The sequence below is a fragment of the Panthera uncia genome (assembly GCF_023721935.1).
Source record: "Panthera uncia isolate 11264 chromosome E2 unlocalized genomic scaffold, Puncia_PCG_1.0 HiC_scaffold_20, whole genome shotgun sequence".
NCBI classification, from domain to species: domain Eukaryota; kingdom Metazoa; phylum Chordata; class Mammalia; order Carnivora; family Felidae; genus Panthera; species Panthera uncia.
The window spans coordinates 24,247,310-24,269,518 of NW_026057589.1; the positions used below are offsets into that span (position 1 = coordinate 24,247,310).

The 22,209-nt window shown below is 54.0% G+C and overlaps 1 protein-coding gene across 5 annotated transcripts in view; it reads left to right on the forward strand.

The window, feature by feature from the left end:
- Positions 1–22,209, forward strand: part of BANP (BTG3 associated nuclear protein) — a 113,057-nt gene that overhangs the window by 77,674 nt on the left and 13,174 nt on the right. For 3 of the 5 annotated variants that reach the window (XM_049622641.1, XM_049622643.1, XM_049622644.1), the window contains 3 exons: positions 2,831–2,961; positions 4,569–4,640; positions 6,020–6,058. In XM_049622641.1, the coding sequence (XP_049478598.1) occupies positions 2,831–2,961; positions 4,569–4,640; positions 6,020–6,058 (242 nt within the window). The remainder of the gene's footprint in view (positions 1–2,830; positions 2,962–4,568; positions 4,641–6,019; positions 6,059–22,209) is intronic. The other 2 variants (XM_049622642.1, XM_049622645.1) reach the window with 1 other exon arrangement.

Here is a 22,209-nt window from a genome sequence, read left to right on the forward strand (position 1 = left end):
AGATGCTTTGGGTTTGAGTAACTCTCGGGCGTTGGCGGCTTCTCGTGGGCGGTGAGTGGCCGCCGTGCGAGCTTGTCTTTACTTCCCGAGTGCCCTGGGCGGGCTTGGCACGCGGGGCGTGAGCCCAGCGTCTCAGGACGCCCTGTCGGGAATAGACGGTGTCTGGGAAACCCCGGCCGCCCGCCGACACCGGTGGCTTTGGAAGAACAACAGTAGCCCCTCGCGTGGCCTGGGCGGCGGCTCCTCTCTCGGGAGCGCAGCGCACTGGCACGGGGAGCGGGCAGGGCTGCCCTCGTCTTGCCCTTCCCGGAAGCGGGTGTCGTTCCCGTTCCCGCGTGAGAAGGCTGCTGCCAGCCCCCGGTGGTGCGCAGGGAGGAGGAGGAGGAGGAGGAGGAGGAGGAGGAGGAGGAGGAGCTCTTAACAAGTCTCGGGAAGGAGACGAGCACGCACGGTTCCTTTCCCGAGGCCCGCGCGCCTGGGGTGGGTCGAGGAGGCGCCCTGAGCCGCTGTAGCCCGTCCCCGGCTCCTGCTCGCGCCCCGCAGCCGGCCCTTCCCGTGCGGCCCGCCGGCGGCCAGAGCTGCCTGCCGCGCGCCTGGAATCGAATTCTCGAGAGAGACCCAGAGCGTGTTTTTCTCTTAACGCGCTTTTAAAAACGTCCGTTGCTTTGGAAGTTCCTGTTGATGTAATTGTTTGCCATTTTATTGTACTGCATGCTTGACTAAAATTAGAGAAAACCAAGTCGGTGATTAGCTAACGGGACTCTGGCAGGTTCTCCTTGCTCTGTTTGTACGCTCTCAGCTTCACAAAGCAGATCTGAGACTGAAGGCTATTCTGGTGACAGAAATCATCCGGGAAAATGCAGTTAAGCCAGGATTCCTGACTTAATTCGGAATTGGTAGTCATTCCAGCAGGGTTTGTCTTACTTATTTTGGAATTACCAGATAAAAAAGGAATTTCCAAATAAATACTATTAAAGGAAATTCTGAGCCGAGGCTAGTTTATTTAAAGGTGAATCAGTACTGCCCATTTGAACACAAACCATACACTCCCTAGTGTCAGTGAATTCATAAAACACCAATTTATTAAAACATTTGTCTTGTACCGTCCCACCTGGCAACACCGTGGAAACTTTTGTAAGTGCTTAAGTTAAAGGTGGCTGCATTTCACGGTTTAACCTGCAGCCCGGCGCGCTCCCTGCGGGCCTCATCAGTGAGTTGAAGGCCTCAGGAGGGTGTCTGCGCAGCGCCCAATATTTTAGAGCTGCACAGAACCAGCTCGTAACAGTCCACTGCCTGCCCATCTGTGGGTGCAGCGGTCTCTCCTCTGGACAAAGAGGGGAGCGGGGGTGTGGGGGCTCTTGGAGCGGCCTGCCTTTCTGTTGCACACTCTTTCCTTTGTATAATTATAGGGAGCTGTTGATTAATTGGCAGATTCAAGAATTTGAGTCTTAGGTTTGAAAAGCGTTTACTTGCTACCCATATGTCCTGTTTTCTGCAGTTACTTTAGAACCTTGGGGTTCTAATTCTTCTTGGATCTCTGAACCCGTTGAGAACTGGCACGATCAGCTGATGTTTATTGACACTAGAGCAGGAATTATTTGAGCATCTATTTAGTTAAGTAGTTACGACTAACCTGCAGAGTGGACTCTAAGTGTTTTGGTCACGTACCCTCTTTAAGAGGTTGGAAAGTGTATATTCCTCCCTACGTATTTTTAAGTCGACATTTTAAAACGTTGATACCTGAAGCTTTTCATTATACTTTGAAATCATTGAGAAGGATGTAATTTCTGACATAACGCAAGTATTAACATTTTAACACCGTTATGTTAGTTTTTAAAATGTATGCAGCGAGGGGCGCCTGGGTGGGTCAGTCGGTTGAGTGTCTGACTTCGTGTCAGGTCATGATCTCATGGTTCAGTTCATGGGGTTGAGGCCTGCATGGGGCTCTGTGCTGACAGCTCAGAGCCTGGAGCCTGCTTGGGGTTCTGTGTCTCCCTCTCTCTCTGCCCCTCCCCCACTCATGCTCTCATTCTCTCTCTCTCAAAAATAAACATTAAAAAAATATTAAAATGTTATGAAGTGGAATGTATATACTGTGTCAATTTAACGCCCATGGAATAGAAGAAAAATATACTCATCTTTCATCTTTCTTTTTTCTCCTTTGTGTTAACAGTCCACATCTCGCTGAGTCTCATCCTGTTGTGTTTACGTTTTCTTACTGTCCGTCCACCATAATTCTGTGCGGAAAAATTGTATGCACAAAATCAAAACGTTTTTTCTGAGCCTTTAATTTTTTGAGCATTTGAGAATCTTCTATTGAGGTATCATTACAACTAATATTAATACACAACATGTCAACACAAAGGTCTCGTTTGGGATTAAACAAAAGAAGTGAAGGTTTATTGGAAACGCATCTTTAAACAAGAGGATGGAGAGTTTTTTCCATGGTGGGCTTAATTGTCCGTGAACAAATACCGATCCCGTACTGGTGAGAAGCAGGGTGTAACCCCAACTCTGTGCTTCTGTTTCACTTCTGCTGACGAATCCTGAGCAACTCGTTTAAACAAGCAGATGAGACTCCTCTGTCAGAATAGTCCTTCCCCGGACTCCTGTCCCCCGGTCAGAAACCTCGATCCCCAGCACTGACAACTCATGACTCTACAGGATGCCGTGGCCCCTTCACTGGGACCTGCCCACTGCTGTCCAGGAAGGAGGGGTTTCCTTTCCTCTTTGGGGGAAGGTGGTGCTGGGGAGGGAGGGAAGCCCAGAGGCGTGCCCACGGCTGGCCTGTCCCCCGCTGGTTGCTGAGGCCCCCTGTACTTGCCTGCAGAGACCGTGATGAGCACGCCGCCCCCCGCCAGCGAGATGCCGCAGCCTCCGCCACAGGCCCTGCACTACGCCCTGGCCAACGCCCAGCAGGTCCAGATCCACCAGATCGGAGAGGACGGACAGGTCCAAGTAGTATGTGCCCTTCTCGCTAGTCTGCCTCCACCGGGGCCAGGGCAGGCAGGGTGGGGGCGTGGCCGGTGGGGAGGGCGGGCCCCGGCTTCCCCTGCGTTTCCGGGTCGTGCCGTGGTAGCTTGGGGTGAGGTCAGAGCGCCAGTCTAAAGAAGTGGTTCGGGGTGTCGGCTCTGCATCTCATAAATGAGGGCGGTTCCCGAGGGGGTGTGTCCTTGTCGGTGTCCCCTCGTGGCTCCCCTGCGCGTGCTGCCCCCGTGGCCGCCGTCAGCTCTGGGGGTCAGGCCATTGGACCGTCCCTGCCCTTACCTGTCATCCTGGGAGGCGCTGTCGATGCATCATAGACAGTCTTCTCAGTTCGGAAACAGGGGCACCCTTTTCCTGAGGGAAGAAAATTTCCTCCTGGGGTCAGTGGAAAGAGCTAGTGAGTGGCCTCAGGGATCGCATAGCACTTCCTTTGGATGCCTGGCTGTATCTTAGACTCGTGTGGGCAGTTGGCTTAGCAGTGAGCCACACCCCTGCCTCAGCCCTCCTTGTGTGGTCTGGCCCAGGTAGAAATTCCTCCAGACTCATGCTGGCCCCTACGGCTGGGGAGAGCAGGAGGGCGGGAGCAGGAGGGCGGGAGCGTCACCAGGGAGCGGGACGTTTTCATGCCCCCGGGGTCCTGTTGGCCGTCCAGTCACACCCAGCTGCGTGACCAGGCTTTCTCCTGGAAAGCTCAGGGTGGCCTCAGTGTGACGTTGCACTCAGCATGCTGCCTGGAAAAGGGCCGGCTTCCGGAAAGTGCTAATGAGCGTTTTTGTGTGTGTTGGGGGGGGGGGGGGGTGGTTCTTCATCTTGCAGATGAGATAGATAGCAGTTACAGATGGTGAATAGAAATAGTGAATTCTTTGTTTAGGTGACAATCACAAAGGCGGTTAATTCTTACCTTTGTAGTAAGGAGGTTCTTGAAAGAACTCCAGAATAACTTCAAAACAGTTTACACGCAGTAAAATGAAAGCAAGAGAAACTCCTGCAGTGGTGTTGAGCCATGTTGGCATTTATGGGAATCGTTTATCTGCCTGTGTCTACAAACCTAAGTGGCTCAGTCAGTTAAGCGTCTGACTTTGGCTCTGATCCTGCGGTTTGTGGGTTTGAGGCCCACATCAGTCTCTACGCTGACAGCTCAGAGCCCCGAGCTGCTTTGGATTCTGTGTCTCCCCCTGTCTCTGCCCCTCCCCTGCTCATGCTCTGTCTCTCTCAAAAATAAACAAACATTAAAAAAAAAAAAAAAAGTTAGTCTAATTTTGTGGGAAACTTCTGTTTCCCTTCTTTTCCAAATGACCCTCACATTCTTAACTTTGCCTGTTGGGTAGCAGTTAAAGACTTGACAGATTTCTCCAGGCCCCATTAAGAGTTAGCCATAAAATGTTCTGTACGTGTCACATTCTGACAGTTTAAATTCAGGAGGCTATTTGATAAGCTTATACTATGCGTATATTGTACTATTCAGGATTTAGTTGTCCTGGGTTGCCGGCAGGTAACCGAAAACAAAAGTTCCAGAAAGCGCGTCTTGCTTGCTGTGGCCTTGATTTCCTTCTGATGCTCCTTGGTGTGTTCTCTTGTTGTGGATCCCACAGGGCCACCTCCACATCGCACAGGTGCCACAGGGCGAGCAGGTGCAGATCACGCAAGACAGCGAGGTGAGTGGCCGCCTTCAGAGCTGCCCAGGGCCCACGGGCTCCTTCCATGGCGGGAGATGGGTGGGGGTCCCCGGATGACACGCACGTGCAGCCGTGGCCACCTGACTCCTGCTTCCTTAGGAGGCGATTGTGCTGGAGGGGAGGGACCGTGGGGAGAGGGTCTCGGGATGTGTCAGGAGGGAGGTGCTTTCACCTGGAGGCCACGGGCTGCACACATCCAAGCCTTGTGAGCAGGCCGTGTGCCAAGGGAAGAGGCGCAGAGGTTCTGAGGGGCAAATAGGGATATGCCGCTGAAGGGGTGCTTGCTTGGTCCCGTGAGAAGCGGGCCTCACGCAGGAGCACGGTCCGTTTGCTGACCGGTGGGCGGGCAGGGAAGCAAAGGAGGAAGCCCGTACTGGGTGGGAAAGGAAAGGAGAGCGGACACGGGTTGCAGGAGGCCGCGGGCGGGGTGTTCTCTTGGGGGGGTGGGGAAGCTCCGTTTCAGAGGTGCCGAGGCCCAGCCAGCGGCCTGAGACGTCTGGCAGGATCCTCCACTGTGCAGGGTGCTTAATTTGCTCGTAGCCTCCAGAAGGAAAATCCATACAGATTTGTTTTAATACTCTTGTTGCTACAAAATCATTAGACTGCTGCTTGGATTTCAGTTTTTTGATCAACTTTGCCCTTTTAGATTTCATAAACGCCTCCCTGTTGTTCATGCGATCCCGCATTTTCTGTTTCTGTTAGGAATTGAGTGCCAGGAATTAGAAGACATTGCTGCTGCCACTAATGGTTACCTCGTAATAAGTTAGAGTATGTGATTAGCTTTATCACGGTAAAGCCTTGGCTTGTTCCTTTAACAATTAAATATTTTGTCCCAATGAAGGTATCTGTGAGGACAGTGACGGATGAGCCTACCAGACCTAAACCAATCATTTTTTCCCCAAAGAAATGACAGTGCATTTCCACCTGGTGAGACGCCAGTGGGCCTGCGTCTGGTCGGTTGTGTTTTGTCCTGTGTCTTCCTGTGTCCCCGTCAGGGACGCTGGATGAGGAGAACGCGGGACCTCTCTGTGCTGCTGTTGGTTCTTGTCATCAGAGTTGTTTCAGAATGAAATGTTCGGGGAAAAAATGACATTTTCATTTGGGGTCAGGATGGGGGGAGGTGAGCACGACGTTTTTCACAGTTTTTCTTCTGAAAAGAGGAAAAAGTGTCTGTAAATTCAGTTTTAAGATATTTTGTTGTGGAGTTTTTATCGCTACAAGGGGCTGAACTTTTGTAGAACTGATGTTGGTGGTTTTGCTGGCCATTCACATGTGGCACGGGGCGCTCCTGCCCCTGTCTCCTCGTGTCTGGAAGTTGTTCCGGTCCTTGACTTCTCCTTTTTCCACCCATTCTGCAGGGCAATCTCCAGATCCACCACGTGGGACAGGACGGGCAGGTGAGTGTGCATCTGCCGTCACTTACTGCCCGCTTGCCGTGCGGGTCACCAGACCTCGCGCTGCCGCGGGGCCGGCCCGGGAGTGAGAGGGTGGTGCAGCGTTAACTTTGGGGAAGTGCCGGCTTTACCCTTGCTGGCCGCAGACGTCCTGAAGGATGTGGACCCGTGGCAGTGGGGCTCTGGGCTGCATTTGGTTCTTTGTGGGATTTTATGTAGCTGTTTGTAGATGGAACCTCACCGGCTGTTTATCGTTGTTAATTTCCACGAATGTTGCGGATGCTGGGTTCGTGCAGTCGCTGTGTGTTAGAACGAGCTCGGTTTTGTTCTTGTGTGTTACTGCCAAACGCCAGTCACCACCTTCCCAAGTATCTGTGACGAAAGCGTAACTGCACAGTCACTGAGCACCTGATACAAATTGTCTTTACGAAGGAGAGTGCTCCTGCTGTGAGGGTTTGAGGGTGTGATTTGCTTTCTAGATCGAGTCTAAATTCCTGGTGGATTTGGGGATGGATATTTTCACGTCCTTTTGAAGAATTTGTATTAAAGAGACCTTTATAACCTTTGAATAATTACGGGAGAGAGTCTGAAGAATCTTCCTTTTCTTTGAAACGTGACTTACGAGCCACAAACCTCGAGCTCGATTCGTGTCGAGATGGTACTTGCTGTTCTCGAAACCAGCCGTGTTCTCCCCTTCCGAAACACCTGTGTGCGTTCCCGTTGTCAGTGGCGACGGCCCGGTGTCTGCCGTGCCTGGGGCATGAGGACGTGTGTCCCTGGAATCAGAAGCGGGAGGACGGCGGCACCCCCCGGGTTTCATCTGAAACCCTCCGAACGCCTGGGGAGAAGTGCGCAGACCTTAAGTTCAGTCACTCGTTTAGATCGGAGTGCCTCGGTTTTCGGTTTCGTCTTGAAACCTGCGCGTGAGGTTTTCCTCAGAGTCTTGAAGCGCCAAAAAGCCGAAGCAGTGCAGGGTTACCGAACGGTCCCCAGTTGTTGCCTCTGAGCCGTGTCTCGGGGGTAAGGTCGCCGGTCGGGCCCGTACAGGTCGGTTCTCAGCAGGTTTGTGCCGCATGTTTCTCTCGGTCGGGCACGAGATGTCCTGTCTGGGTGGGAGAGGACGGGTCGTCATGTGTGGTTTATCTCTGGTTTTGACCACTTCGTGGTTTGTGTTTATACTGGGAGTGAAATTTCATCCTAATGAAAACGTTGCTGAACTTTATAATTCGTGAGAAAAGAAAGTATGTTACATTTGACATCCTCCTCGTTCCCGTCTCTATTCCTGAGCAGCATTCCACTCGGGATTTTTGAGAAATAATCAGGTTTTTGTATCGCGTGAGTACCGTGCCGGTGTGTATGATTGTAGAGCGCACGTCCCCAACACCCCGTGAGAGCAGAGAGCCCAGCCTCTGTGGACGAGACGGCAGGTGCTGCTTTCGGCTCAGGAAGGGCTCCTGTGGTGGCCGTCAGAAGAGCCCCTCTCGGAAGAGTCCGCAGACCGGAGAGTTTTGTGCACAGTTACCGAGTGCTGCCTCACCGGAGTCGGCCGTCGCGCCCGGGCCTGTCCTCCGCGAGCAGCCGTTCTTCCCCTGCGTACGACCGTCGGGCACCCTCCCTGCTTCTTAGCTCCCTGCTTCTTCGCCAGCGCCCTGCCACGTCCCCACAGCTGCCAACCTGATCGCCGTCCGTGTCACACATAATGGTCTGTGAACCATCCGATTCTGTTTGCCTGTGGAATCTCATGCTGCCTTCCCACCTCGGCCTGATTCTCACTGTCCGTCGTGTTCGTGGGCCTCCGATTGCACACACACCTCGGGGGCAGGCAGGGGCAGCACTGGTGGCGGCCGGAGGAGTTTCAGGGTCCGTCACCTTTGTTCTTTTCTGAAGGAGACTCTGCTCTCTGATTGAGGTACGCAGCGTGTGTGTTCACGCGAGGGGCGAGGTGAGCCGTGTGCGTTCGTGCAGAGCTGCCTTTTTCTTTCAAACCCGCCAGCTGCTCCTTTCTTGTTTTCCGTTTGTGGAAATTCCTTTTTGTTATTTTATCATTTGGCCTGTTCTTGTTCGTACTGAGTTACCCTGCTTGTGACCGCTTCGTTTTGTAACTTCCCCAAAAACTTGAACAGAGAATGTTGTTTCACAAGACACAGAAGAAGCCTCCGCTCACCTCGAGGTCGCTGACAGGGTGACCTAGAAGTGTGGCCGTGTCGCAGGCGGGAGCGCCCGTGGTTCACTCTCCCGCCCTCGCCCCCACGGCCCGTCGGCTCTGTCTCTGTGCACCGGCCTCCCCCGCCCGCAGGAGGACAGTGCCGGGGCGCGGTGGCTCCTTCCCCTCCAGACGTGGCCTCCCCAGTTTCCGCGCAATGGAGCCTTTTCCCGGCCTGGCACGGGCGTTGGCGTTTGGTTTACTGAAGATCGACCGCACTAGACCGATTCCGGTTGTAGGCAGCAGAGGTGTTGAAAGGCCATCTCTGCTCTGCAAAGAGAAGAGCCTCCCTCAATTCCAGAAGCCCCCCGAAGAAAGTCACGTGTTCTTGTTGTTTTGGAGTTCACAGACCCACCGCCGGTCTCATTAGCTTCGTGTTCGCTTCTTACTCGGTAGTTCTGTCTGTCACTGGGAATCATTATGCAGCAACGCCCCAGATCTTTCCAGAGCAGCCGAGAGTCAGTCAGGGGCCAGAGCCCATGCCACCGGGCCCTCTCGTTCCACTTGCTTCCCGACCGGGACCGCCGAGCCCCTCCCCATCCTGCTCCTGTGGGGCCGTGGTTGTCCTTGGTTTCGTGGATGGGACGGAGGGACACGTGTGCTGTGCTTTGCTGCCGCCGGTGGGCCCGAGAGGCCACGTCCAGAGCGAGGGCTGGCACCTTTGTCGTGGCCTGTCGGGTCGGCTGCCCTGCGTTCGCACGGCCCCGGGCTGCGGGTCTGCCAGTGCCGCCCCCGCCCCGTCTGTGCTCGTCGGGCTACACGGGGCGAGATCCCAGTCCCATCCTGTGTGGGGCCCCCTGGGCTTCAGCCCTCATGTGGCTGCGGGGTCACGTGAGAGTGCGCCTGGCGCTTTAGAGACACGGGCTTAGGGCGCTTGTGTCGTCCCCCAAGTGTGGGAGAGAAGGGTCAGAGGAAGGACAGCTGACTTGCAGCCCGGCGGAGAACCACAGGTTTACTTGGAAGCCGCATTCCGGGGGACGGTCACGGCCGAGAGCAGGTTCCAGGCGGCCCCGGGCCAGGTGGCATGTTCACGTTTCCTGTTCTCTTCCCGGCTGTTCCTGGCTACGTGCAAAGACCACTTCCTAATCCTTCCTGATCTATTTTGGGGGGAAGCTAGATGGCCAGGTTCGTTGGGGTTGAAATTAAAATGCAGTCGTTAATACTGGTCACAGCCTCCGGGCGAGGGCGCCTTCTGGGAGCGCGATGGAGGAGCCTCGGCTCTTGTGGCCCTGTTTCCGGTGCTCCCTGGTGTTCAGAGAGGCACTTGGTGGGGCCGGTTCCTGCCGTGCTGATGTGTGTCGTCCCCAGTCTGAGCACAGGGCCCGTGGGGGTGCAGGTGACTTCTTGTACTGTTCCTGGCTCAGTGAGCGCTTCGGGGCTAACCTCTCCTGCTGGGGGAACGGAGAGCCGTGAACTTGGAACGGGGAAGCGCCGGGAGTGCCCGCGTGGTACTCGGAACCGTGGCATTTGTTTGAGAGGGTGGGCCTCGTGTAGCAGATCAGATCGGGAGCAGAGAAATGTGGAATTCTCAGGAGGAGGCCGGAGCCAGTCCTGCCCCGTAGCGATTCACAGGATGCCAGCTGGATGTGTGGACGAAGCACGGATAAAAGTGTGAGTCACGTGAAGTGATCTCGTGCTTAAGGGATTTCGGTTTCCCGAGTTAGCGGTGGGTATGACGGGAGGAGTTTTAATTCCGTGTGGATTTTCAGAAGATTCTGAAAAGGGAAAACAGTTCTCAAGGATTAAGAGCCCTAGGGTTGCCGTCTGCGGTGGGGTGGAGGAGACGACTGGGACGCGTTCTAAAAGAGAAACGATGGCCTTTCTCAGGTCCTGGGAGCTTTTTCACGGAGAGACGTGCTTATGCAGGCGGACCCGGGCCGCCTCGGGGAGGTGCCCTTGTTGCGGTGGTCGTGCCCACCCGCGCTGGGCCTCTGCTCCGGGTCCTTCCCGCTCGTCGGGCCCGTCCTTCCTCGCTCACTGCGGCGGGTGGACGGCCAGGGCACGTGGTGGAGCAGATGCCGGCCCGTGGGCCACGTGCCCGTGTCCACGGTGAGAACGTGGTTCTGCACCGTGGCTCTCGCACCTCTCCCTCGTGCGCACGCACGGTCGGAGCGGGCTCGCAAAATGATAGTGGCCTCACTGCGTGCTGATTGCTTTCACGCTTTTTATTCTGTCCTGTTCTGTTTTGTTTTTTTTTTTAATCTTTTGTGAAGATTGGTTGTGATGGGACACATTAACTCGACTTTGTGACCGCAGTTTGAACAGGACCAGAATCAATGACCACTGATGTCACTTTAAGACCTAAGATGTTCTGAGTTCTAAGTTCTAAGATCTAAAGTTCTAAGATGTTGTCATTAAGTAATTTTTAAAACATTTATGATTACATAGCATTTACGTTGTGAACATTAACACATCTTTCTTTTCATGTTTTGATAAAAGATAATTAGATAAAGCAGCGCATAGAAAGCTTATGCTTTTTTTTTTTAGAGTCTCAGTTAAGCTTAAGAAAAACGATTATGAACACTTGAACTCCAAACTCTTTTTCAGCATACTTCTGAAGCCACCTCATGTACATCAGGAAAATTGGGATACTCTTGGTACTTGAGCGTTAAAATGAAATCTTCCTGAAGGAGTCGGGAGTTGCCTTTCATCGTCCAGGAGCCTCCACCTCCAGTGCCGTGTCACCTGGCTGCCCCTGTCGCTGGGTCTCTAGGCCTTTTGCTGCTCACGCGCGACTGGGGGCTCCCGGGGAGGGGCGTGGAAGAGCTCCTCCTGCCGAGGAAGCAGGGCGGGGTCTGGGAGAGGGGCAGCCCTGTCCTGGAGGGGCAGTCGCAGCTGGTCTGTGCCGGAAGGCCCTGCTGAGAGCGGCTGTGGGGGTCAGGCCGGCCTCTGCCAGCGACAGGGGGCCTCTGTCCCGCAGCTCCTTCTGGACGTAATGTGCCTGAATCTCCTACTTGCTCTTGGTCGGAGAAAACTGGTGGTTGTGGGGCACCCCCCACCCCGGGTCGGCCCTGTGGCGCTGTCTAGGAGAAGAGGGCAGTTCTGGCAGAGAACAGCCTGTCATTTTGTCAGTTTTGTCGTGTGTATATGAGAGAGAGAAAGAGAGAGACATTATTCGGAAAGCTGTGTACTTAAGCATTAATTAGGAGATGCTCTGTTTCTTGTTAATATTAATGCCATGAATGAGCCTTTTAAAGAAGGAGTAGCTGAACCTGATCAGTGAAAAGCAGTTTAACTTAGAAATTTAGCTGTTCAAAACGAATAAAAATTGTTTGTTACGGAAATGCCGCACAGGGTTTGGTCCTCTCAGGGAACCCTCGGCAAGTAGCAGGTGAGGTGGCACGAGGCACTGTGTTTGTGTGACCGAAAATCCTAGGTGGAGACCACGGTGCTGCCGACACAGGAGCTGGGGAGGAAGTGGCCGAGAAAACCCCCAGGCCCGTCTTTAGCAGCTGAGTCCCTTGTAGAGTGAACCTCTCGGTCAAGGCAGCCTTTTTTACGAGCGTCAGCGAGCCTTGCTTCTGTCCCTGCCCCAGGAAGCTGAGCCCGGCAGGCGTTAACGAGACGGCCCTGGAGCACGTAGGCCGGTCACAGCGGCCACGGCATGGTGTCCGGCTCGGGCCGAACTCCCGCTTTGTCGGCCTTGCCCCTCCATGCATGGGAGGGGCTTGTAACGTTGTGTGGACGTTTTAACCTTGGCGAGACATTTGAAAAAATACTTTCAGATGAGTAACACAGGATTCGAGTTTGGCCCGGTTTTGTGCATTAGTTAAGAATGATGCGGTTGAAAACGTTTTAGGAGTCACTCTTAAATTCTAAGAAGATTGTGCCTCGGTGTCTGTCCTTTCGCCGTAACTTGTACTGGCACAGACAGTAAATTGCAGACTTTTGTCGCATGGCTGTCTGCATTTCATCGTCTAGGAGCCTCGTTACCTCCAGAGCTGTGTCAGCCTGTTTTGTCCCGCTCCTCGTGATGCCGGCTCTTGTCTGGGGCAGGGCGAGGCCGTGCGGGCTCGGGACTCAGGAGGAAGATGCTGATCTTGAGAAGGGACGTTCCCTTTCCACACCGCTGCCCTTCCCGTGAGCAGACCTTCCGGGAAGCAGAGGGGCCTGTGGCCAAGAGTGTTGTTTGGCTTTCTGACTTTGAGGCAGACGTCCCAAGTTGCCTCGTAGATGTGGACTTGAAACTTTTCAGGGTTGAATGCGAGCCTCACAAGTGGGGCCTGCCACAAACAGTCCCCATGAAGTACGACAGGTCGGTGTTCAACCTTGGATTCCGGGGACCCTAAGCTCGATAGGGGAGCTCAAGAAGGTGCTTGATTACCTGTCGTCTTCTGGGAGAGCTTTTTTGAGTACGGGGGGGTGAAAAACAGGCCAAGTTCCTGTTGGAGGAGGGGTGGTGAGGACACCCAGAGCCTGCCTGGGGTTGCTCCGTCCGGCCGTGCCCTCACACCACCTCGCCTGCGGGACAGGCAGACCCGGTTCTGTGCGGGGACGTCGTCTGTGCGTTGTGGAGCCTGGTAGAAGCTGTGGTGTGCGCCCTCTGTCCTGTCACCCGTCGTCAGAGCCCCACGATAAGCCCCCCTGCGGCTGCGAGTCAGAGTTTGGCCCTAGCGAGACACGTTCACGGTTCAGGTCCCGGCTCTTCCTGAGCTTGTCCTGGACGGAAGACTCCAGTGCGTGGGGCTTTCTGGTCTGAGATCCCAAGTGGGAACAGTGAAGGCGCCTTCCAGCCCGTCCCAGACTCCCACCTTCCCAGATAAAACACTCTCAGATCTGTGTTACGTCCACAGAGGACTTACGCTCGGTTCACAGCTTTCGGGCACCAGCGTCCTGAGTACGTGGTGCCTTGTGGACCTAATGCTGGTGTATTGTGCCCTTCACAGTAATAGACCGAAGCGTTGAGGGTGAATTCTGCTTTCTCTTTATATGGCTAGGACTATGTACAGGTTTTAAATAAGTGTAAAGATGCCGTCTGACTTTGACCCCAGTGAGTAGTGCCCCCAGATGCTAGCAGAAGGGAACCTGGGACTTGAGGGGGGCTGACGGGCGGTACCTGTGGCCGGGCCCAGATGTGATCGTGGCTCGCCCCCACCTCAGAAATCACACACATCACAAACACTTGGCGCTCTGAATTTGTTCCAACCGTTTTTAAATTTGAATGGTGAATGTCGGATAAAACCGTTGCCGAGTCTTTGTCGGGAATATTCGGGTGCTCAGGGTTTAGGTAGCCGGAGGTACGTGCTTTGGTTCTGATTGATTTTATGTGATTGAAGCCTGGGTCAACTCACGGTAATTTTCCAGCTTTTCCAATCAGCTGGAAGGACAACTAAAAAACTGTACCCAGTTTAAGAGATTGCAGTGCGGTCGTAGAATTAGACGTGGGAGTACAGACTCCGTGCAGAGAGGTTCAGTTTGAGTAGTGCAGGGAAGAAGCGGCCGAAGACAGGGCGTTTGTTCTGAAAATGTTGTCAGTGTCGGATTTGTTTCTGCAAAACGAGTCGTGATTTGAAAGTGTCAGGTGTGAATGCCCGTGGCAAGCAGGACAGATGGTGGTGTTGTAGGAATAGGAGCCCGCGTGGCGGACCCCCCTCTGCTGTGGGTGTTGGGCGCAGAGTGGGAGGCCGGCCGGCTTGGGTGCCATAGCAGAGGTGGGCGTGCTCTGAGGTCGCTCGCTCACTCGAGTCGTCAAGCTTCCCGCCATGTGACTTCATACCAAGACTGGACATCGCCTGTGACTCATTATGTTGCTAAACCGAAAATGCTTTATTTTCCCCTCTTAACTTCTCTGAAGTTAATTGTTTTCTTGGGAGGTTAGATTACATCAGGCATAGGACATGTGTTGTTTCAATTAGAGCATATTGTAATTCTGCTCAAATTGAGAACATTCTTTAGGAGAACAATGGGGTCCCTTGCCCGCCAAGCATTTCGGTTACGTTGTTAACAAGGATGTAAATCTTGTCTCTTGGGTTTCCTCGGATAATTAAGGCAGAGTCAACTGGGATAAAGGCAGTTAAATGTAGGCAGGGTGCTTTTCAGTTAGTATACGTACCGCTTTTGAGACATGTACTTGGTGACGATTGCTTGAGAATTTTAAGTTGCCAGTGGAACAGAGTCAGTGGTTCATCTCACTTGGTCATGGAAGTGCGGATGATGGTTGGACAGGCAGGTGCTTGTATTCCTACAAATCGCAGACTTTAACTGGCATTGGCACGGCAGTTACAGGAGAGTCTTGGTCTAAATCTGCCAGAATTAGAACCAGTCAGGAGTGAGTCGTGATTCAGTTGCCTGAAAGTACAAATAAGCAGAAATCCATACGTCTGGGTGACTGCGTGCATGTGTGCATCTATTGTATTTTAAACTATTCGACGCTGGGTGCGGGTGCCGAAAACCTGAGAGTAGAAGCGTAGGCAGGAGGACGTCCCCGTGCGAGGAGTTGAACCGTCACTCTTGATTCAGTCACCTCTTGCTCTACAACAAACGGCCTCAGACCTCAGGGCCGACGACCACGGCTGGTCGTTACCTTCGTGACTCTGGCTTCGCTGGGTTCTGCACCAGGTAGCATCCCTGGGGTCCTGGAGTCTGAGGAGGGCGCCCTATTGAGGGTGTGCTCCTGGGGCCGGAGCTGGCCTGGCCCCTGGCTGGCGGCTCGGGCCCCACGGCCTGCTGGCAGGGTTCCGAGAGGAGAAGTCATCAGCGTTTGAGGACTGAGGCCATTGACCCTGCTTTCCTTGGCGGGTGGTGTGGAACGTCTGTGCCGTGATCGTGGGCTGGGAAGGATAAGCTGTGAGGTCGCCTGCAAAGAGGGTCACGGCGTCTCTCGGCATCCATTCCGTGCCCAGTGTGGCTGGACTCTGGGCCCCTTAAAGGCGGGGCCCATGTTGTAACAGGGAGGGACCCTGCCCACGTGCACAGTAGGCCTGTGGGAAGTGTGGGCTGCGGGGGCAGCACTGAGTTATGAGCACCTGAATGTTTCTGTGGAGACGTTTATGGGGTGAATCACGCAACACGCTGCCGCCCCCAGAAATGACCCTGCCTATTTAGGCTGATGGGTTGGGGGTTAGTCTGTCAACACCAGTGTCATGACCTCGGGCAGACAGAAGCCCACTCATGTGGCGTAAATCCACACTGAGAAAGTTTGTGTGATTTGTGAAGGTGTGCTTTGTTGGGGCAGCTTGGCTGATGATAAAAGTTGAGTGTATTTTTGTAATTATACGTTGTGGAACAGTTATTCAGCTGTTGAGATAGTCTTAAATTTTTTTCTCTGCGTTAAAAAAAATTTAGATTAAAGAAACTTTTGGGGGGGTTGCCTGAGTGACTCAGTCGGTTGCGCGTCCGACTTCGGCTCAGGTCATGATCTCATAGTCCGTGAGTTCGAGCCCCATGTCTGGCTCTGTGCCGATGGCTCGGAGCCTGGAGCCTGCCTTGGATTCTGTGTCTCCCTCTCTCTGCCCCTCCCCCACTCATGCTCTGTCTCCCTCTGTCAAAAATAAACATAAAAAAATTTTTTTTGAGAGAGAGTGCGAGCAGAGAGGGGGCAGAGAGAGGGGGAGACACAGAATCTGAAGCAGGCTCCAGGCTCTGAGCTGTCAGCATAGAGCCCGACATGGGGCCCAAACCCACGAGCTGTGAGACTGACCTGAGGTCTGATGCTTAACCGACAGCCACCCAGCAACCCTAAAAAATAATAGCTTTTAACTTTATGTTTGTTTCCGAGACACTTTTTTTATTTTACTCATCTTGTTTCTTTGGGAGTTTAAGAAAAAGCAAAGGCCTCAACATGTATTCATGTGACTAGAAATAATGCCGGAGAAGGAGCGTGTTGGTGGGTAATTGGCCACCACTGCTCGCTGATCTCAGATTCTTCTTGGAGCACCACGTCTGTGGCTCCTCTCTGCTTACTGGGTTCTTCAGCACCCAAGGACAGGCACCCATTCCTGAGAGGGCACTGGTGCCTCGTTGCTTGTAGTTAATACTAAGTTGTTATTAAAGACCAACACACAACCAAGAACCAGAAGTTAGTGATCACTTTGACCTTGAATGTACCATAGGAAGGTTCCCCATCATATGCAGGTCACCTTTAGAAAGCTGGCCGTGCCTTGCCATCCAGAGCTCCATAAGGAGCGAGCCGTCTGCCTGCAGTGACTCAGGCACCCTTTCTGGAGCTGGACGCGTGTTTTCTCCTGTATCAGAGCCTCTCTCGCAGCATGCCTAGTGAGGAGATGAGATTGCACTCAGGAGCTGGGTGAGTGGTAACGCGTGCCTCACACACAGGGTAGGAGACCCCGGCCCCTCCTGCCCTGTGCAGGGAGGGGGGCCAGGGGTGGCTCTCGTGGCTCCTGGAGCCCCATCCTGGCCCCGTTCTCCAGAACACCGTGAGCACCACCAGGGCGACACGACTCCCGTCCCCTCCACCTCCACGCGCTCTCGTGCGATTGTTGATTTTCTTGAGCTGTGTTCTCATCTGTGCCCTCTACTGTGCCCTCTCTGCCCTTTCTGGCCCTGCTGAAGCGACAGCTCTTCGAACTTCTGTTGGGGCCGAGACGATTTGAGCTGTGGAAACGTATGCGGAAAGTAAGGGGCAGACGCACGGGGGCCGTTCCTGGTTATGTGTGCGTTGGGTGGGCGCTTGGGCGCGGGGCAGAGCTGTGGAGCTGCGCGGTGTCGCTTCCTGAGGCAAGCTGCACGTACAGCTTAGGATTCGGATCCAGCAGGTTCGGATTTAGGAAGATTGAAATACTCCCTTTGGACCCAAAAGTCTGTTGCTAGGCAATATCCTATGTGTTGAGACATTCAGACCTGGGTCAGTTACGTCTCTACACGTGGGAGATCTTCAGCCACGTGGGGAAGATTTAAAGGCTTGGCCTTTGGTCACGTTGCTTAGACCACGCATCACAGAACGGGTTAGCGCCATGTCAACTGCGTGTCGGGATACCGGGTTTTGTTTTTCTAATAGTTGTAGTTAACGTTCTCAGATGCGCGTGAAAGCGTTTATAGACGTGTATAAGCTGACCGGCCTCAGTTCCCTTGCACACCTGGAGAATTCTGTGTTCTCTGCGATGACGAACACACCACACACACACTTCCTTTATACGAAAGTGAAGCGCGTCAGTAGCCTGGGCTCCTCTCACTGCGTATTTGTGACGTAACTTTACCGACATCCAGCGGCAGGCGGACGCTCTTCAAACTCTGCACCTCTCTTGGCTTTGTTGGCGTGCGTATTCCTCCTTATACTTGAGAAGTAAATTTCCGTAGCCTTCAGAATTTTTTCTGCGAGACGAGGCCTTCTCAACCCCGCTGGAGAAGAGATGGGAAGTATTCAACATTTTACGTGGCATAACTTTTTGTGGAGTGGGTGAGGAGAAGTGTGTATGTGTTGATTGTATTTGGGGTAGGTGCAGGTGTGTGTGCAAAAGGTGCATAGCAGATGTGTGTGAAGGTGGGCACACAGTAGGTGTGCAGGTGTATACACAGTAGGTGTGTGTGTGTGCGCACCAGTAGGTGTGTGTGTGCAGAAGGTGTGCGCGCAGTAGGTGTGCGTGTGATGCTTTCCCGTGTAGCAGTAGCAGAATGTTGTGTTTCGGGAGGCCGCGGTCCGCTTTTGCTGGCTTGCCACGCCGGGGAGAACGGTCCCAACCTCACGTACAGTGCACACACTGTGTCGCTTCACTTCTAATAAAAACGTTCCGTTCAAGAACATGTGTTTCTGCCTTGCGTGCCAAACACACACAGAAATCTTGGAGAACCTATGTAGTTCACGGAATTAATCCCTCACGGGAAAGCCTTTCCTAACTAGAAATGGTGGAAAATATAATTGAAGCCGTAAAGGCCAGAAGCGGCGAGTTTGGTGTTGATTAGTTCCAAAAACATCCTAGAAAAGTCACAGAAACAAGCACGCCTCTCCTGTCGCCTGGCCGGCTGGCCACGAGAGGCTGTGGGTCTGTCGCCCTGTGTGAGGCGGCTGGCCTGGACGGGGCAGCGGGGTGGGGCCCTGGGGTTCCCTGCTGCTGGCTCCAGTTCTGCAGGAGTCCTTCGGGTCCCCGGCAGAGGCTTGTCGTACGAAGCAACATGGGTGCAAGTGGGCACAGGGCACCCGAGAGCTCGTCCTGGAGGGTCTCGGTCTCTTGTGAGCAGCACGGACAGTCGTTTCAGACTTGGGGACGATGCGTCGGTGACGCTGGCTGTCGCTTTAGGCCCGTCGTGTGTCCTCTGACTGTCGCAGACGGGTCGGTCTCACGCCGGGCGGTGGTTTGGGTGGGAAGGATATTAACCACGTTTCCCGAGAGGTTGGATGAAGTGATTATTTAAATGTAGTTTTACAGTATTTTATGAAGCCGAAGTGTTGTCGTCTTTGAGGGGCTCAGAGAAGTTGAGGCCGAAGGAGCTTTATAACACGCAAAGCGCTTCCAACCGAGTGGCCACACCGTGTGCCGGTGGAGTCCTCACGGTCCTCCCTGAGCCCCTTTGGGTGATCTCGCATCAGAGTTTTGTGACCAGTCAAGGGAGGGGTCTTCAAATCAAGGGCAGGCCTTACAGTCAGTTTCACGTATGTTTAAGAGGTTGAATCAGATAGTTTTAATACCATCAGATCCACAGATTTTATTCATTTCTATTCTTTGCAGCACTTAGTACAGTATTATGTTATCCGTTCTTAATGATTATTTATTGATGAATGAATTCAGTAATAATTATTCCAAATTAGCTCTTAGTTAATTGTAAGATGTGCGAATGGAAGGCATTTCCAAACATTTTTAAGCTGTTTAGAAATGGAACATATATTCACCGATGATTTTCATCGTGAGTAATAGCCTGGAAACGTATGGGAGAATACTTATCTAATGCTTACAGCTCAGTAGGCTGAAAAGTTGTGACTGCTGAGTAATTGCAAAGTTCTCTTTGGTGGCATCCAACTTGTGGAAATTTTTGTGCATGAGGGAGGTGTGGTGATTTCTTTACGCTTTTCTCTCACCATCTTTTTTTTTTTTTTTTTTTTTTTTTTTTTTTTTCAACCTTTTTTATTTATTTTTGGGATAGAGAGAGACAGAGCATGAACGGGGGAGGGGCAGAGAGAGAGGGAGACACAGAATCGGAAACAGGCTCCAGGCTCCGAGCCATCAGCCCAGAGCCTGACGCGGGGCTCGAACTCACGGACCGCGAGATCGTGACCTGGCTGAAGTCGGACGCTTAACCGACTGCGCCACCCAGGCGCCCCTCTCACCATCTTTTTGACGTCTCTGTTTCGCGCTTGCGGGCCTGCTGTGTCACGGGTGGCACGCGCACGTGACCGGGTGGGCAGCCGGAGCCCACGGCCGGGGCCCGTGTACCGGGCGGTTCGGCTAATGACGCAGAGCAGCCGGGGAGCATGTGAAGGGTTCTTTAGGCCCGAGACTCCCGTTCCAGGAGCCGTTCTAGTGGGACGGCCGAGAGGAAGCCAAGTCACCACCGCAGCCCTAGGAACGGAATTTCTGAATTTCTGCTAGCGGCGAGTTGGGTGGAAGGTGAGACTCTGGAAGCAAGATGGCCGTTGATACCCCTGTCATTGGACAGAAGTTTCCCTCCTTCCTCATCAAAGAGGTTGGGAATGAAAGAGGGACACCCGTTAGGACATTCCGTTCCCCTTCTGACCAAACCCGGCACTTGCCTCGCGCAAACTCAGGTGCTCTGACAGGCCCCCTTGCGTGAAACCCGAGCCTGTGCCCCCAGCCTCCCTGTGGAAGGAGAGAGCTTGGTCAGTGGAGAACGTTCTCGGGAAGTCGGGTGGGAAGGCCGCCGTCGGCGTGCTGTCGGTCTTCAGGGTCTGGAGGCCTCGGGAGCACGTGGTCATCCTGTGGGACGCTGAGCAGGGAGGAAGCAGGGCCATCGAGGACTCACCCCCCCGGCCGTTGTGACAGCGAGAGGCATGCCACGTGCCGAGTCTTGATGGGTAAGGGTCAAGAGCCCGCCTGGAGTCACGCTGAGCCCTTGACCCGTCAAATGACGAGATTACTACAGAAGAGAAAGTTTTTTTGTTTTTTGTTTTTTTTTTTAATAATTTTTATCTTTATTTTAGAGAGAGAGACAGAGCACAAGCAGGGGAGGAACAGAAAGAGAGGGAGACACAGAATCAGAAGCAGGCTTCCGGCTCTGAGCCGTCAGCACAGAGCCCGACGCGGGGCTCGAACCTGCTGACCGCGAGATCCTGACCTGAGCCGAAGTCAGATGCCCAACTGACTGAGCCACCCGTGCGTCCCCAGAAGAGAAAGTTTTCAAGCACAGTAGAACTTCCCATTTGTTTTTAACCCACTTTGAGAGTGAACCGCTGAGTATTCAATCCATTGTGTGTTCACGAGGGGTCTTTGCTCTAGAAATCCTAGATCCATTCCGACCACGGAGCCTGGTTAACAAATTCAAGCTGCTGCTTCAATGGTGAGCTGAATCACTTAACAGAATCCTACGTTGTCTCGCTCACTCGCTCATCTTGGGTACCTGAGGGACAGTGAGAACGCGGGTCCTTTTCTCCCGCGTCAGGAGCCCGTGATGTGCAGTCGTCCCGCTGGCAGAGGGGCCGGGCACGCGGGACCACGCGGGCCGTGTCTGCAGATGCAGGAGGCTCCGCTCTGGACTCCGTGAGGATTAGGTTTAGAAATTTGCGACGGTCCGTAGCAGGGCCGGTGCGAGTGCCAGTGTTAACGCTTTGCACAGTTCAAGGGCAGAGGTCAGCTTCTGACCCGGTAACATCACAGAGTCGGCGTGGTTTCCACCCTGTTCTGAGCGGCCAGAGAGGTTCCCGGTTTCCTCTCACACAGGTGAAAAGGGGAACACCTGGAAACACTTGGTGAAACACCACCGGTCTCTTCTCTGTCCTCTGAGGATCGTCTGTAGTTCGAAGATGAGAGGGGCAACACGCCACGGGGTTCGGGTGGGAGAGCGGGTGTAACGTCCGAGACCGTCAGGCTCGCGTGTGCGCGTGCGCGAGCAAGAGGGAGGCAGGGAGATGAGCCTACTGAGCTGATGGCTGCTCCGTGCACAGCGTACATGAAGGAGGTGGAAAAACGATGGAGGAATTATTTTCTCGTGCCAACAGACACGGCCCCTTACTTTCAAAATCCAGGCCATTATTTCGTGTTGACTCCCAAAGTAAAACAAAAAGCTTGGACGGCGACCCAGACTGAGTTTGAATTCTGTTTTTTCTCTGTGCCTCTGAGCGCGTGCAGTTGCTCTCACCAGCGGTTCTCCCTCCCCGTTTCTGCGTCACGAGGCGTACACGACACTCGGCGTCAGGGACGGTCCCGTGCCCGCCGTCAAGTTGGCCTGAGCCCTGAGTTGGGCGCTCTAGCTGGAGAGGAGTGAAGACGCTTGCGTGCGGCTGAGTTTGCAGCGGAAGCCTGTGGAAAGGTAGCGGTCAGGGCGCGGGCCCATGCCCCCCGTGACGGCTGCCGCTGCCTGTCCGTGGAGGCAGCCGCTCCCCGGGAGTGGCGCCGGTAGAGTGACACGCGGACCGTCTGGGCCACACGGCCAGACGCGGGCCGCCGGCTGCTGGACACCGGGTGCGCCCATGGTGTGCAGGGGTCTCGACGAGGTTCTGAGAGGGGCCGGTTAGTGGGCGGTTCGCTGAAGTAGGAGGGGAAACCTTGGCTCCTTAAAAATAGGCCTTCGTTGGGCCGCCCGGGGGGCTCAGTCGGTGGAGCGTCCGACTTCGGCTCGGGTCACCATCTCACGGTGCGTGAGTCTGAGCCCCGCGTCGGGCTCGGTGCCGACGGCTTGGGGCCTGGAAGCCGCTTCTGTTTCTGTGTCTCCCTCTCCAGTATCCTGGGGGAGGGCTCAGGCCCAGGGGGGAGCAGGGTCCGGTGTTCGCCCTGTGCCGGTTCCGGGAGGAGCAGGCCCTCAGCACGTGGGGGGAGGTGCCTCTTCTGCAGGCTAACAGGGTAATGAGAGCTAGGTCCGGAACGGGCCGGTTCTTAATGGAAAATTG